General features: G+C 27.1%; 1 protein-coding gene, 1 long non-coding RNA gene and 1 other non-coding gene across 3 annotated transcripts; 1 reads left to right on the forward strand and 2 right to left on the reverse strand.

Moving 5' to 3' along the window:
- Positions 1-6250: 6250 nt before the first annotated feature.
- LOC114189583 lies at positions 6251-7507 on the reverse strand. The gene is made up of 3 exons (XR_003605695.1): positions 7293-7507; positions 6623-6754; positions 6251-6432 (listed from the first exon to the last, which is right to left on the reverse strand). It is a non-coding gene; the product is annotated as an uncharacterized LOC114189583 (long non-coding RNA).
- Positions 7508-12582: 5075 nt separating this feature from the next.
- Positions 12583-12655, forward strand: TRNAF-GAA. Its single transcript has one exon. It is a non-coding gene; the product is annotated as a tRNA-Phe (tRNA).
- A 2956-nt stretch (positions 12656-15611) lies between these two features.
- LOC114189493 lies at positions 15612-16273 on the reverse strand. Its single transcript, XM_028078068.1, has 2 exons — positions 16035-16273; positions 15612-15918 (listed from the first exon to the last, which is right to left on the reverse strand). Exons 1-2 carry the CDS (start codon positions 16219-16221, stop codon positions 15728-15730), a joined length of 378 nt encoding a protein of 125 aa, XP_027933869.1. The 5' UTR covers positions 16222-16273; the 3' UTR covers positions 15612-15727.
- Between the last annotated feature and the right edge of the window lie 375 nt (positions 16274-16648).

Below are 16648 nucleotides of genomic sequence, written 5' to 3' on the forward strand. Positions count from 1 at the left end.
TTTCAATATGGGTTTTTTTGGCCCTAGCCCACATGGGCCAGAGCCAAACCCTGTGGGCTGGGCCAAATTGACACCTCTAATGGTATCGTATAAGGAATAGTAAAAATGAACTAACCAATTACCGGGGAGTGGCAGTTTCCTTCGCACCAAAAATCGCAGAATTTCTGGGGGAATATGCATCTTTCGACACAGATTTTCGTGCACTCTTTTCGATCTTCATCAGTCCAAGTGAATGCCTCAACACATACACCCACCACAACACACGCCAACAACAATGCAACGTATTTGTTTCCCATCTTCACTTTTTCAAATGCCTTACGGTGATTTGTTCTTGTTTTTCTTTTTTTAGTGCAATAACTCCTTCTCTTTTTCCCTTTCCTAGTTTTGGAACAACGGGTATATATAGCTACATAAAATGACTCCTCAACCACACACAATGTCATGGTTTCTTGCTACAATTTGGGACTCTCGCAACCAAGTGTCCTAATTTAATGCAAACAAGTTATAAATTAACTATGTATTATCATATATGAGAAAGAATATATATATTTTTTACTCTTTCAACATAAAATTATACTAAAATATTACAAGACACCAAACATATATATAATATCTATTATTGTTTAAAATTATACTAAAATATTACAAGACACCAAACATAAAATTATACTTTTTATTATTGTTTTGTCTTTATAATATCTATAAGGTATAATTAATCGTATAGTATCCAATTTGGGGCTAGTGTGTCAAATAGATACCCGGTTTTAAAAAAATGTCAATTGCATCCCAACTTTTGAAAATTGCTTCAATTAGGTCCCTTTCAGAATGACTTGACTAACGCCGTTAGTCAACGTGCCACGTGTCAATCTGTGATTTTTTTGATTTTAAAAAAATTAATTTTTTTTTATTTTTTTTTAATTTTTTTTTTAAAAAAAATAAAAATGCCATGTGTCAAGTCCCTGTGTGTGACACGTGACATTGTCAGTGTCACGTGGCATTGTAATGGCACGTGTCAGTGTCACTGTCAGATGTCATTGTGTTGATTTCGATTTAGTCTCCATATATGTCTTTTTGTTTCAATTTAGTACATACTTACTTATGTGTATCTGATTCAATTTTGTCCCATTTTTTTTAATAATTAAAATATTTTTGTAATCCATTTTTTATAAGATTAAAAATAATTAAGTATAAATATTTTACAAAATTAAGTACTAATATTTATAATGTTTCTCTCAATTTCAGACCAAAATTATTATTTGTATAAATGTTATACTAATATTTTTTATTAAAAACGACTTTTTAACGTATTACTTTATTAATTACTTTTTTATTAAGTACTCATATTTTGTTAATTTTTATTTTTTTTTCAAAATAAAACAATATTGTCTCTTACTAATTTTAAATCAAAATTTCTATTGGTATGAATGTTATACTCATTTTTTATTAAAAATGACTTAATAAAATGACTTTTACCACTAAATTTTAATATAAATATCAAATACTTAATTTTTGTAAAACTTTTATACTTAATTACTTTTAATTTTATAAAAAAATATTTTAATTATTAAAAAATATTAGGTCAAAATTGAATCAAATACACATAAGTAAGTAAGTACTAAATTGAAACGAAAAAACATAAATGGGGACTAAATCGAAATCAACACAATGACATCTGATAGTGATACCAATGCCACGTGGCACTGACTATGCCATGTGTCACACACAGGGACTTGACACGTGGCATTTTTAATTTTTTTTTAAAAAAAATTAAAAAAAATTAAAATTTAAAAAAAAAATAAAAAAAACCACGTATTGACACGTGGCATGTTGACTAACGACATTAGTCAACTCTGTCTGAAAAGGACCTAATTGAAGCAATTTTCAAAAATTGGGATGCAATTGACATTTTTTTAAAACCAGGTACCTATTTGACACACTAACCCAAACTGGGTACTATACGAGTAATTAAACCTATCTATAACTAACATACTAGTAATTAATGTTGTCGAGTTTATCACTTTCACCTTATATATACATGAAAATACTTAGATACTCCAACCCATATTCAACAAGGAAAATTATTAAAATTAAGAATTTAGAAACAATAGATTTGTCTCCAAAGTTTTCACCCTTACAATCGATAATATTTTACAAAAGATATCTCTAAACAATAATCTTTCTCGAAAAACGACTAGTTATACTTTTATTACACAAAAGAATCATCACCACTTTTCGAGATTTTGTTTTATGTATAAGGGTTATAGCACCCCTCAAGTGCTCTATTTAATTTATTTTATTCTTTGCTAATAAAAAAAATCATCACCACTTTTTGTCGATATTGATCCATATACATTAAGCCTTGTGCGATTGTAGTTGGTCACCGATAAATTCAATTAAAACCTCTAAAATTAAGTCAGACATCTAATAAATAGTTAAATGAGTAACATACTTCAAATATGGATTATATTATTTGTAAAACTCTACATATGTCAAAATGAGTTCTAATTCGTGAGTTAATCCGACTTACTACGAATTTAAGTCAGGTTGGATTGAGAAAAATTCACTTTTTTTAAGAATGGGTTGAACTGAATCCGGCTCACTTAATCCACGGATAATCGGGTTCAAGCCGAATTGAAGGTGGGTTGACCTACTTAACTCACTAACTAATATCCTTATAATAATATTTTGTGAATTAGGGGAACACTTTGATTTCATTATTATAAAAAATATATTAAGTCAATTCACTCTCGTTGTAATGCAATAAATATATTAAAAAAATTATAAAAAAGAAAAACATTTGTGAGTGAGGCAATCCACTAACCCACCAACTCGTGATTGGTCAAACCAGATTGCAAAATTCCTAACTCAAAAAAAAGTGAGTCAGATTGAATTGACATTTTTTTAACTCAATTCGTGGTGAGCCAATCCGTGTGAGTCAAGTTGGTTCAATTTGACACCCCTGTAAACCTCCTTCTACATGTTGACTTAAACTTATAAAAATTTGTCACTGACATCGTTTAACAAATATAAAAACTCACAATTTTATTGATTTATAATACACGTTAATTAAAAATATAGACTGTGCTTAAGATAGTGTTCTTAAATCTTTTATAAGTGATAGGTAATTTTTTTTTTTTTTTTATGTTTAACTCCTCCTAAATGCTAAAAAGTAGTTTGAAAATGGAATAACAGAGTATTTTATTATCTAACTGCTCTTTTTGAAAATCACAAGTTAAGCTAAATAGGGTTAAGCAGAGAAATACACATTCCAAAATCCTGTAAAAGTTAAGCAGCTTATCTTTTATATAAAAGATAAGTAATTTGTCCAGAAAGAGCTATAAAAGTTAAGAAGAGTTTGCTTGAGTTTTTTTTTTTATCAGAAAAAAACCATTTGTTAACAGAAAAATATTTTGTTATATATTTTTAGATGTTAGTTAATTTTTTTCTTTAAAAGAGCAAAATATAAAAAATAGCTAAAAATAGTTCATTTTGATAAGTTATTCGTAATAGTTTTTCAAAATAAGGTAGAGATGTTAAGTGAAAAAGGTTTTTTATAATTATAACTAAGTAATTTATATTTTTTACATTAGTGTTACTTTTCAACATATTTTATAAGTACTTTTATGCTTGAATTTAATCGTCTTTTATTCAAACCTTAGATAATGTTTGTCCTATTTTGAACAATTTTATTCTAAAATCTCTTTATTTTAAAGTTTTTGATAATTTTCAAGTAAATTAGTAAATATATCAATTATAGGTAAGTGAATTGAATTTGATGTTTTTAGTATGGACATTGCTCTTACGATTGAATTTAGTGGATTTGTTTACAATTTAGTCGACTAACCTATTTGTGTTTTCTATATTTTTTATTTTTTTATCGGGTAATGTAAATTGTTATTATTTGTTAGTGGAAGGATTTAAACGTACAATTTGTCCTCATTTTCTAACTTTAATTTATTATTAAGTCAATCTTATATTTTTATATTATGATTATATTTGGTATAAAGAATATGTATGTTCAAGAAATTGTTTTTGGACAAATCTAAAATATTTTTCTTTACATGTATGAATATACATATGCCTAGAAATATTTCAGATATTTTAATGTGTAAAATCTATGTGGGTTATAACATATATAGTATTTTTTATTCACTGTATTTAAAATAAATTGTTGACAATGTTTTGAAAAGTTAGGTCCTTGGTTTGGATTAGGGTGACATAAGGTATTTGGAAGCATAAAACAAAAATAAGAATGATGTCTTTTTATTTTTCATTAGGAAAACAACTTATTTTAAAAATACATTCTAATTAATTTTTGTGATGCAAAATTATTTATTTAATTGTGTAATTAATTTTACTTAATATTTCTTTTTCAATATATAATAAGGTCAATATGTTTGATATTTTGTCGAGACATTATTGATCTTAAATCGGTGTTTATTATATTTAGTTGTAAAAAATTCCATTTGACTATTGTTAATATTATTTTATGGCTAAAATCATCTTCTGGTCATTTAATTCGTTTAATTCGTTTGAGAAATTTAGTTAGATCCCTAATTTTTATTTGGTTCGATTAAGTCTGTTAATTTTTAAAAATGATCCAATTATGTAATTTTTGTTAGATTGACATTAATATCAGTACATGTCATATTTCAATTCTATGATATTTTCAATTTTTTATGAAATAAAAAAATTGTCATGGATTAGGTCATTGTCATGCTGTGTGACAATATCAGTGTCACATGATAGACCTATATGTTATTTTTTTTTCCGGCAAAGGTAATAATTTTATAAATATTTAAGCATTTGGAGTGCCCTAACCCATATACAAGATTATTTACAACGTTCTCTGTCATTGGATCCTCTTACGTCATGTTTAAAGACCTATAATTGATAACAATGATCCCTTTCCTCCATACATCCATACATCCAATGTTGGTCTTAGGATGTATGTCACTTGTCCATACAATGTTATGTGTCAATCTAAGTGTCACATGTCTTGTATTTAATTTAGCCTCTATATTTGGTATTTTAATTCAATTTTTAGTCTTATTCTTTTTTTAATGGAGTAGTGTTATCCTTATTTAAAATAGGACCAACTTAGTAATTAAGCTTAATTACAGTAGTTTGTATATGCACATTAAAATATTTTTTTAGAATTTATACAATGAATAACTCAAGAATATTCAAATTAATTTTATTTTTTACATTTTTAATTTCAATAAAAAAATATCTATTTTAAATTACTATATATTAAGTTAAAAGGTGCAAATATATTTGTACCATTAAATTTTTAAATAAACTAAAAAAGGAAAATACATTTTTTTCTAAATTATTTAAGTTATAAGTCTAAAATAGGTATTTTTTTTAATTTTTAATTGAAAAATAAAATTAATTTCAATATTTAGGTGGAGTAGTTTGATCTTTAAATTTAAGAAAATTATTTTAACATGCATACATAAGTTGTAATTAAGCTTAATTACTATTTTAGTCTCATTTTACAAAGGGATAACATTGCTCCATTTAAAAAAAAAACAATTGTGACTAAATTGAGTGAAAATTTCAAATATACGACTAAATTGAATACAAGACACTGTCATGTGATATTGACACTACACGTGACATTATACAAACACATAGAATATGGGTTTGACATGTAGAATACAAGAAAATATTTTTTTTCTTTTGTAAAAAAATTAAAAATACTACAAAGTGTCACGTGATATGCATAGACTAATATATTGGAAATGAACTAAATGGATATTTTTAAAAACTAAAGGACTTAATTGTTAAAAAAACTAGGGGTCTAATTAAATTTTTTAAATGAGTTAGAGGATAAAAAAGGATTTTAACTTTATTTTATAACATATATGAATTTGAAAAATAATATGTTCATTTTATATTAATTAAGAATAAGTTAAAACAACAAAAATCTGATTATGGTTGTCAAAAAAAATAAACATGATCATCAACTCGTAGTATTTAGTCCGAAATCTTTCTCTTCTTTAATAAATATAATACATTTAATCCAATAAAAATATATGAGTACTATTTTTTTTTTTAAACTTTCTTTGTAAGAGTTCTAAATGAAGAATTTTACCTGATTGGATTTTACGTGGGCCAGGCTTGAATAACTCAGTGAAAGCAAATCAGCTTATATACGCAGACAATTTTAGTTATAGAGAGGAAGTAGGATTGGTGAATAAGGAAAGAAGAAATGAGAATATTAAAAAGAGAATTTGATAGGATATTATTATGATCATGGAAAAATGAGAGGGAAGGAGGAAAAAGTGATGAATGAGAAAGCTTTGTGAGTAAAAACATGGTAAATGTCCTTCACTGGAAACCCTTGGTTTAGATATTGTTGGGGCTGTGCCGCGTAAATCATCTTCCTTAGTTCGTACGCTATACTTTACTCATTGTTTAGGCTATCTGAAATCAATTCATACACACTTTGTAATATTTATAGCCACATACTTTTTCTTTTTACAAAAAATAAATAGTTATCCCAAACCATATCCATGGTATTATATACTCACCAAAATAAAAAATTAATAATTACAAGGTCCTACATACAAATTTGTTTTCACAATATTTTCTATCGTTTCTAGAGAGAACCTACCATCTTTACGTGATATACTCAAAATTTTCAATCCACCCGATGAAACTTGTCTCTGTTTGCAGCTTCTCAAAATTTTGATGACCACGTTACTTGCACTGATAAGTTTACTTTCTAGTGCTCATTTTCATAAACCTGCAAAAAATATAAAGCAATCCAACAGAACAGAACAGAAATTTTGGTTTCATCATATTCAAATTTAGATTTTATGAGTATGACCAAAAACCGTATACCTATAAAATATGCTTCCTAGTTAGATTTTACAACTATCTAAACCATAATAGAGAAAACATATAGCGTCTAAACTAGATCAAATATAAACGAATTTTTCCACAACCTAAGAAAAGATGACTTTTATTATACTTCTATTAGACACTGACTACCATAATTGATTATTAGACATTGTAAACGGAACTTATACTCTACGTGATTTCAAGCTTACAAAAAAAAAAATGTTTTGGAATATTTGTGATTTTTTAATTAAACCCGCAACTTTTTTCGCCCTTTTTTTTGGAACCAAATTATATCTTTCAGCGAAGAAAGTTGAATTCAAAATCACTTTTGTTTCAACTTTTACTATTAAACCCACCTTAGATCCATTTTAGAATATTTATGGTAATTCCGTAAAAAAAATAGTAATTGATTAATAAGACCAAAAAAAAAATGAAGTTACCCAGATTGATGGGGTATTTGCAGGCTGCAGCACACCACCCATCGCAGAATGATGTGGGGAAAAAGCAACCATGCCAGCAGTGACTGAAGCAATCTTTCTGCAAATCGGTGTATTCCTCCGCCCCAACACCAACACCCGCAGCCACAACAAGGCACACCAACAACAACAAAATGTATTTTTTTTCCATTTTTTTTTTCCTGCTGTTGTTGGTTTCTTTTTCCTCCTTCCCTGCCTTTCTTCCACCTACATTGCCATATATACCTCCTTAAGTGTCTCCTTCACCACAAATAATCCCACACTTTCACTGCTATAATTTCGCATTCTTCCTACCAGCTTTCCTCCTCTTAACCAAGCAAATTATAATTTAACTAATTGTAGTTGTATATTTAGATAAAAAAAAACACACATATATATATATATAGAGGGTTGGCTATTATTTCGTCTTTTATCCATAAGTATATAAGATTATTTTTTCACGGAATTTCACATCAACTTAAGGCTAATTCACAATATATAAATGAGTGTAAACTTCACTTTACAAGTTAATTCTATGGAATTGAATTAGGTTAAAAACTTCACTACTAACATGGTATTAGAGTCATAATTAAAAACCTATCCTAACATTTTTTGGACATTTTATTCCATCCGGTAACAGATCACTCGTTATTTTTTACGCAAGTGTGAGGAGGTGTGTTGAAAGTCCCACGTCAACCCTCCCTTATATTGTTTTTGAAGAAGCTAAAAAGTTTCATAAAAAAAATAAAACTTCAAATGACCACAGAAGTAAGTAATAAGGTGGTCCGATGATTAGATGATAACGAAAGGAGAAAGGGTATCACCAGTGCAGATAAAGGTTTTGGTCGCGGTTATTTTGACTATTTGGCTTCGGTTAAAGACCCGAGGCATATCTAGCCGAGTCAAAAAGGGATGAGCTTTCTGCCTCGGTTATGACCCGATGCATATTTCTCCATTACTACCTCGGTTATGGAGGGAACCGAGGCATAATATGCATTAAAAATTAAAAAAAATTAAACGGTTGCCTCCCTAATGGGATTTCTCCAGTTCCTCTTAGCAGTTCTTGCTTAAAGAACACTGCAAACATTCGCACCTTTGAAGCCACAAATCTGCAATGCCAACCATCACGCTGCACCTCACGACTTTGAAGCCACAGATCTGCAACGCCAACCATCACGCTGCACCTCGCAACTAAACTAGAAAACGCAAACACCATCAGATCTGCACCTACATCGTGAAGCACATCAACCACCTTCAAACAACCTGCAAAAAGAATATCCAAAACACCATAACAGATTGCGCCTGAGACGAGAAACCACAGAACGAAGAACTACGCACTAGAACGAAGAACGACGCATCTGCACCATTAGCCTGCGAACGAACCAGAATCGCAAACCATCAAACCTCCATGTGCGTCACCTTCGAGAGAAAGTAAAACGAAAGAAAGTTTGTGTGATTGCATGTTGGATCTGAGATGTTGGTGTGAAAGAAAGTTTGGAACTTTAGAGAGGATTGGGTAAAAAACCTTGAGAGAAGAAGAAGAACTTGATGCAGAGAAAATGGGAAGAAGAACCTCGCGAACAGAGAAGAAGACGAAGTGCTGATTTTTGTGATTTGGGTTTTTATTTTAACCTAACTCTTCTTCCTCGGTTTAATTAAAAACCGGGGCATAAAACCATTTTCTGCCCCGGCTCCTGGACAACTGAGGTATAATCCTTTTCGTTCAAAATGAAAAATTAAAAATAGCGGGAAAGTTGAAATTTTTGGGAGGACCTTTTGGCACCGGTTTTTTTTTAACCGAAGCCTATAACCCCTTTTGGCATCGGTTTTTTTTGAACCGAAGTCTATAACCCCTTTTGGCCTCGGATTTTTCTTGAACCGAGGCATAAAAGTTGTCTGACATTGCAAAAATGTCACCGCGTCATTATATGCTTCGGTTCCTTGCCAACCGAGGCCTATTAGGTGAGGTAAAAATGCGATTCTACACTAGTGTATCGGTTTCATGTCTTTATTAATAATTTAGAAAAATAAAATTGATTTAATAAATTTAGGAAATATAGTAGAAAATGTTATGGATTCAACTAGTTTACTAACAAAAACTAACCATTAATATTCGTCATTGTATGCAAAATTCTGAGTAATATTGTACATCATTCATTGCCATTTTTTTTCTATCAAACTGTATAGTTGAGCCTATTAATAATATTTGCATTTTAAAGACGTTCTTAATTTATTCTAAATTCTTATACAATCTCTAACATAAATTTAGACAACCCTGTACGAAGCTACAATCTACAATGGGTACAGTACAACCCAATTCCAAAGCAAATTTGTAGCTTTAATCAGAATCTCAAGGAAAGCCCATTAATAGCATAAAATAGCATTTTTTCTGCTACCAATCGTTGTCAGTACATGGAAACCAAGAGCATATAATTCAGCCATTGTATTTATTCTCTCCACGAAAAACATCCTTACGCTGGTCTTTGACAAATTGTACAACTTCATTTAGGAATCTTAGGTCAACACATGGTATGGCAACCGAGATTTCATTATCTCATTTGGATATAAATTTGAAATAAAAAGTCATTCTTGATTTCATCTTTATTTCAACTGCTATGGAAATTTTTGTCACATCTAAAATTTTATCGAGAAACAAGTATAACCGTTTCCGCATCATATATGTCAATTTACTAATTTAGATATTAATTAAATATCTTTATACACAAAAATACTAAAACAATATGATATTATATTTAATGTTAAAAGATATATATATATATATATATATATATATATATATATATATATATCTTTCTTTTAATATCAAATATCAAGAAAAAATATATATCAAATAATAATATCAAATAAATAAATAAAAATAATCAAATATATATCTTATAAACAAAATTCCAATACTAAGAACTAAATAAATGTTAATATATGTTTGTTTGATTACCAAATAAATTAGAAGTGCTTTAATAATTTAAAACCGGGACGAGTAACATTGGACGAGTAACATTGGGACAAGATAAGAAGACAGACAATTTTTTATATATCCATTTTTATGCTCATACTAAATCTAAATAATCAAATATTACTCGTACACATAACTATCAAAATTGAGACAAATTCAAACATATCATTATATGTACGTATAGTTTATTTGTCAGACTTTTGCTTATCTTCACTAATAGCCAACTCGTATATAATGATTACAGATTAAGTAAATATAATTATAAAATAAACAATTAATGAAATAAAATGACATTGAAGATACATCAGAGAGTAAAAATAATATAGAACAAATGAACAAAAATAATATAAAATAAACAAACAAATAAATTTAAAGATAAATATCTCATTTTCTTCCCTTCATAATTGTAAGAACACATTAGAACTAGAATTGGTAGTACTTTAGACTGCTTAAATTTTCTACAATCTGTTTGCTTCTAATTATTTTTTTCTTGTGCTCTACTATTATTTCTCTCGTTTTTTTCTATTCATGATAGCTTTCTATCTGTTTATAGGTTATAGAATTATTATTTTCTTTTCAAGTTATGAATACAAAAGGAGATAATTTTTATCAATGAAAAAAATTATTATGTAATTTTTATATATAAATATTCTGTAATTGTATCATTTTATTCATATAATAATCAAAACTAAATTAAGAAAATTTTAATTATACATTTTTATACTACTATAGACTTATTTAACTAATAATATATATTGATCTCAACTCTATATATATATATATATATATATATATATATATATATATGTGTGTGTGTGTGTGTGTGTGTGTGTGTGTGTGTGTTAGGATTTAAAGTCATTCTGTGAAATATACGGACTAAATAAGCAGTTAAATCTCATAAAAAAAAAATTGGCCTCCAATCATGTCATTATAATTTATTTAAAATCTTACAAAATTCCTGTAAACATGTATATTTTAACAATTTATTTGTACGAGTGATAGTTTTAAAGCTATTTTATTAAATATGCCATTCTTTCAACATGTGCGGGAATAGCTCAGTTGGGAGAGCGTCAGACTGAAGATCTGAAGGTCACGTGTTCGATCAACGTTCACCGCATTGTTTTTGCTAAATTATCATTTAAATGTTAATTAATTAATATTTTACTTTACAATGCAAAAGAGCGTTCTTGATTAAAAAAGAAAAAGAAATGAATCTATATTACATGAATGATTAGTAGTGAGCAATAGGTCGTGTTTGGAACAATCCTTTAAGGAAGAGAATGCATAATCTCAAGAACAATTTTTATGTGTGTCCCATATATTAATTTGAAACTCCGAAGATATCATGTTAATATTCATTTCTTGGAACATAAAAAAGATACTGCACTTTACATAAATATGTTAATATATTTTATTTATAGGCCTACATGTTTATATCAAATTGTAGTAACGTATAAATAATTATATTTGTCAATATTATATCTCTCGTACAAATGTTAGTGGTAGAAAAGATAAACTTTTTGTAAATTAAGATTTTTCAATCTAAATGTATCTTTTTACAAGTTAAAAAAAAAAAAGTACTGCTTAATTTTCACAATAAATTTATTTTAAAAAGAATATAATCTATTTACTTGTGTTATATTATATATAAAGAGTAAGATCATCTCTTCAAAGTGACTACAATTATAAATGTAATTATTCTTTCAATAAATATATTAATTACTAATTGTACAAATAAATCAATTATAAAAAGAGTTAGACTACTTTTCTTATCCATTACAATAAAAATTTAACTTACTATTATTTAATATCAATTCTCAATTCCAATTCAATCCAAATCTAAACACGTTTATAAGGTATTATTCGTTTACGAACACGTTTCTAAGATATTGTCTACTTTAAAGAGTGAAACTCCGTCATTATTTTGTCCTTAAGAAGTGTTTAAGAGGATAAAAGGATTAAAAAATATTTAAACTAAGATTGATTCGACTCCTAAAAAATGAGACATATTGAATGTATCAGAATATATAATATTTTAATTTAAAGTTAATATATTAAGAATATTATATTTTTAAACCTTTGTAAAAGAAGATTAAACTATTTCATGAGGACAAATATTTAATATTTTCTTTATATAACTGCGCGAAGAATTTTCTTTTAATAATGAGTTATATTTTGATTAAGTATTATTTTATGAACATGACATCTGCGGGGATAGCTCAGTTGGGAGAGCGTCAGACTGAAGATCTGAAGGTCGCGTGTTATATTTTGATTAAGTATTATTTTATGAACATGACATCTGCGGGGATAGCTCAGTTGGGAGAGCGTCAGACTGAAGATCTGAAGGTCGCGTGTTCGATCCACGCTCACCGCATTTTGTTTTATTGTTATGTCTATTGCTTTTCAATTATTATTTTTAGTGTCTCCTTTTTTTCAATACAAATTTAAGCAGCTCAATTAACCGTGACATGTTGCTGCCAAACATCTACTAATACCAAGCAGATGCAAACAGTTCCGAAAGGATAAGCTCTTCCGAGAGCAGTTCATCGGCAAGATGAAGGTTAATTTTTTATAACTACTATGTTAGGATATGCAATACGTCTGATAAGTATTCGTTTTTATATAAATCAAATCTTTAATATATAAATTACATTACAGTTAACTTCATAACAAATAAAGAAAATAAAATATATATATATATATATATATATATTAAATGTTGTTTAGTATATTTTGTTCTAAATTTTACCTTTATTAATATAAAATTTGTATTAACTATTTTATCTTTAAAACTTCATAACTATCTTTTTAATTATTTACAAATTGGTTAAAATACCTTTTTGGTCCCAATTTTTGTCAAGTTTTTTCAAATAAGTCCTAATTTTAGTTTTGTATTCAAATAGGTTCCAATTTTCGTCAATTTTGTTCAATTGGGTCATTTTTTGCTAACACCGTTAAAATCATTAACAGCCATGAACAGTGACTGCCACGTGTCACTTCATGATTTTTTTGAATTTTTTTTTATTTTTTTGAATTTTTTTTTTATTTTTTTTTATTTTTTAAAATTTTTTGAATTTTTTTTGAATTTTTTGAATTTTTTTTAAATGTACACGTGCCAACCCAAGAGCGTGCCACGTGTCACTTCGTGGTTTTTTTGAATTTTTTTTGAATTTTTTTTAAATGTCCACGTGTCAACCCAGCCACGTGTCAAAGTCGATGATCTAAATTCAATTTGGTCCCTATATTTGTTATATTTGTTCAATTAGGTCCCAATTTTTGTTAACATTAACCAATTTGGTCTCTCTCTAAATTAAAACCAAATTTAATTTTTAAATTAAAATTCACATTTTTTATTAAATATTTTTATATAATATATTAAAATTCATATCATTATAACTTTGATATAAAAATTTAATTTGGTCACATCTTTGATAGGGACCAAATTGGTTAATGTTAACAAAAATTGGGACCTAATTGAACGAAAATAACAAATATAGGGACCAAATTAAATATAGAATATTGACTTTGACACATGACACACTACTAGGTTGACACATGGACATTTAAAAAAATTCAAAAAAATTCAAAAAAAATAAAATAAAAAAATTCAGAAAAATCACGAAGTGACACGTGACACGCTCTTGGATTGACACGTGTACATTTAAAAAAGATATTAAAAAAATTTTAAAATTTTTAAAAAAAAAATTCAAAAAAATAAAAATAAAAATAAAAAAAATTCAAAAAAACCACGAAGTGATACGTGGCAGTCACTGTTCATGGCCGTTAATGATTTAAACGATTTTAGCAAAAAAGGACCTAATTGAACAAAATTGATGAAAATTAGGACCTATTTGAACACAAAACCAAAAATAGGACTTATTTGAAAATACTTGACGAAAATTGGGACCAAAAAGGTATTTTAACCTTACAAATTCAATAACTTTTATATTTTAATAATTAAAGAATTTTTATTATTATTATAAAGTAAAGTAAGTTTTCATTTATTTATATATATATATATATATATATATATATATATAATTTTAATTTGTATCATGTTTAACTATATTAAAATAGTTAAAGAGTCAAACTAAAAAGCAATGTTAATTTCATTAGAAATAAATAGTTGAAATAAAAAATATAAATTAATTTTTCTCTTTTTTTATACTAGCGTGTGTTCAATTTTTTAATTTTTATAAAAATTTAAATTTAAATTAATAAAAAATATATAATTAATTTTTAAATTATTTATTAAATATAAAATTAGAAAAATAAAATATATAATTTTTTTTAAAAATTGCTAAAAGTAAAATAAATTTTAAAATACAATTAAAGATAAATTATTTATAAAACAATTAATGTTTAAAATAATAATTAAAGATAAAAAAAAAATAACGAAAGATATAAAAGAATATCATGTGTATATATCGTTATAGATGCATACACAAATAGATATTTATAATTTTTAATAAAGAAAATTGCTCTTTTAACGCTAAAAGCATATATATATATATATATATTTCGGTGTTCATTTTATTTTTTATTAATATAAATTAATTTTATTGTTTATTTATTTTTTAAATTTTGTAATTATTTATTCAATTTTATTAAATTAATAAAGTTTAATATTAATTAAAAAATATTTTTATTTTCTTATTAATATAGAATAAGAGTGGTCATACGTAAATGTATCTATTTCAAAATATTTCAATATCAACGGAAAAACAAAGAAAAAAAGTGTAGATGATAAAAAAAATTGGATTAAATATGTTTTTTATTTTAATTTGAAGAAAAAATTGAAATTAATTTTTACTCAAAAGTTTTTCAATCATAGAAAGAAAAGTGATAGTTTAATAAAGTTTTGTTTCACAAACTTTGCAAACATTCATTTTGGGTAAAAAAAAATCCAAAAAATGTATTACTTTATTTTTGTAAAGTCCATAAAAGAATTAAAAATTACTCTATTAAGAACTTTATCAAATAAAATGTTTTAAGTTTATTTGACGTTTAAAATGTTTAAAATATATTTATTTGAGTTTATTTGATATGAGTTTATTTGATACATTTATGTTTTGATGTTAGCTGAAATATTCTATATGATAATATTTGAGTTGTTTGTCCCGTTTAACATATTTCTGCTTTTAACATTAACATTAGCAAAAAAACGTATCAAATAAACTTAACAAAATTTGATTAAAAATATTAAATCCACACATTTTAAAAGTTGAAAGTTGAGAGACTAAATTTGAATAAAATTTCGAACAAAAATTAATTTCAAATTTTACTCAAAACATATTTAATCCATGAAAAAAAAAAAAAAAAGAAGAGAGTGAGACAAAAATGGATAATATTTAGTTTAATGTGATCTGAGGAAAGGAGGATATGGACATGAAAAAAAGAATATTATGTCCTATGGTTGATGATAAAGCCCCAACCCTACAAGCTCTCAGGTCTCAATACGATAGACTTGCATTTCTGCTGTGTAGTCATTCCCAACAGGTGCTAGAACCTTCCTTGGGAAACCTGGTGCTCCTGCCCACGATGATTCTTCCGCTTCTTCTGTCCATGATGATTCCGGTGCTTCAGCCCACGGTGCTTCTGCCCACGGTGCTTCTGCATGTGCTTCTATCAAACCCGCTGCATATATTTTAAAAAAATCACAAACTCACCATTAATAAATGTTTATCAATTAAATCCTCTACATGTGAATAAATAAAGAAATATTAAAGTATAAATAGATTAAGTTATAATACCCATTTGCATCCCTACGGATGCACAACCGAATTTACAAACGAAGGAGCAAAGCATTGAGGGGCTTTCGCCGCACTGGTTATCAAGGCAACTTTTAACGCATTGACCCATGCTATCTACTTGAGCATCAACACCTGCACCAGCTACGAGGCACACCACCAGCAACACTACAACGTATGTGTTTCCCATTTATTTGTTTTTTCCTTTGTTTTCTTTTGCTGTTGCTGGTGGTTTTCTTTTCCTCCTCACCTCACTTTACTCTTGGAACATAGATGGGTATATATAGCTGTGTAAATCGTTTACGAACCACAAACAGAGTCAATGCCTGTTGCTAAAATTTAGGGTTCATGTTAGTTACACCATCCTAACTTTAACAAAAGAAATTCAAAATCGACTAATTAACATTTAAAATAGCTTGTTTTCTTCCCCTTTTCGCGGTCCATTCCATTAGTTTGCTTTATTCATTATTAAATAAAATTTCTTATAAAAAAATAATATTCAGTTAAATATATTTTCTATATTTAAATTTTGACGTAAAATTAAAATTTGTTAATTATTTACATTCTTTAATACGTTGCAATTGTTAATTATTTACATTCTTTAATACGTTGCAATT

This window comes from Vigna unguiculata, chromosome 7, assembly GCF_004118075.2.
Source record: "Vigna unguiculata cultivar IT97K-499-35 chromosome 7, ASM411807v1, whole genome shotgun sequence".
In the NCBI taxonomy this organism is placed as follows: domain Eukaryota; kingdom Viridiplantae; phylum Streptophyta; class Magnoliopsida; order Fabales; family Fabaceae; genus Vigna; species Vigna unguiculata.

What these genes read in the sequence shown, in the direction of transcription:
- LOC114189493 (XM_028078068.1), bottom strand. Translation starts at nt 16,221, where the DNA reads ATGGGAAACACATACGTTGTAGTGTTGCTGGTGGTGTGCCTCGTAGCT. An exon ending in ATCCGTAGGGATGCAAATGG is followed by an intron (nt 15,919 to 16,034) that starts GTATTATAACTT and finishes AAATATATGCAG; the next exon opens with CGGGTTTGATAGAAGCACAT.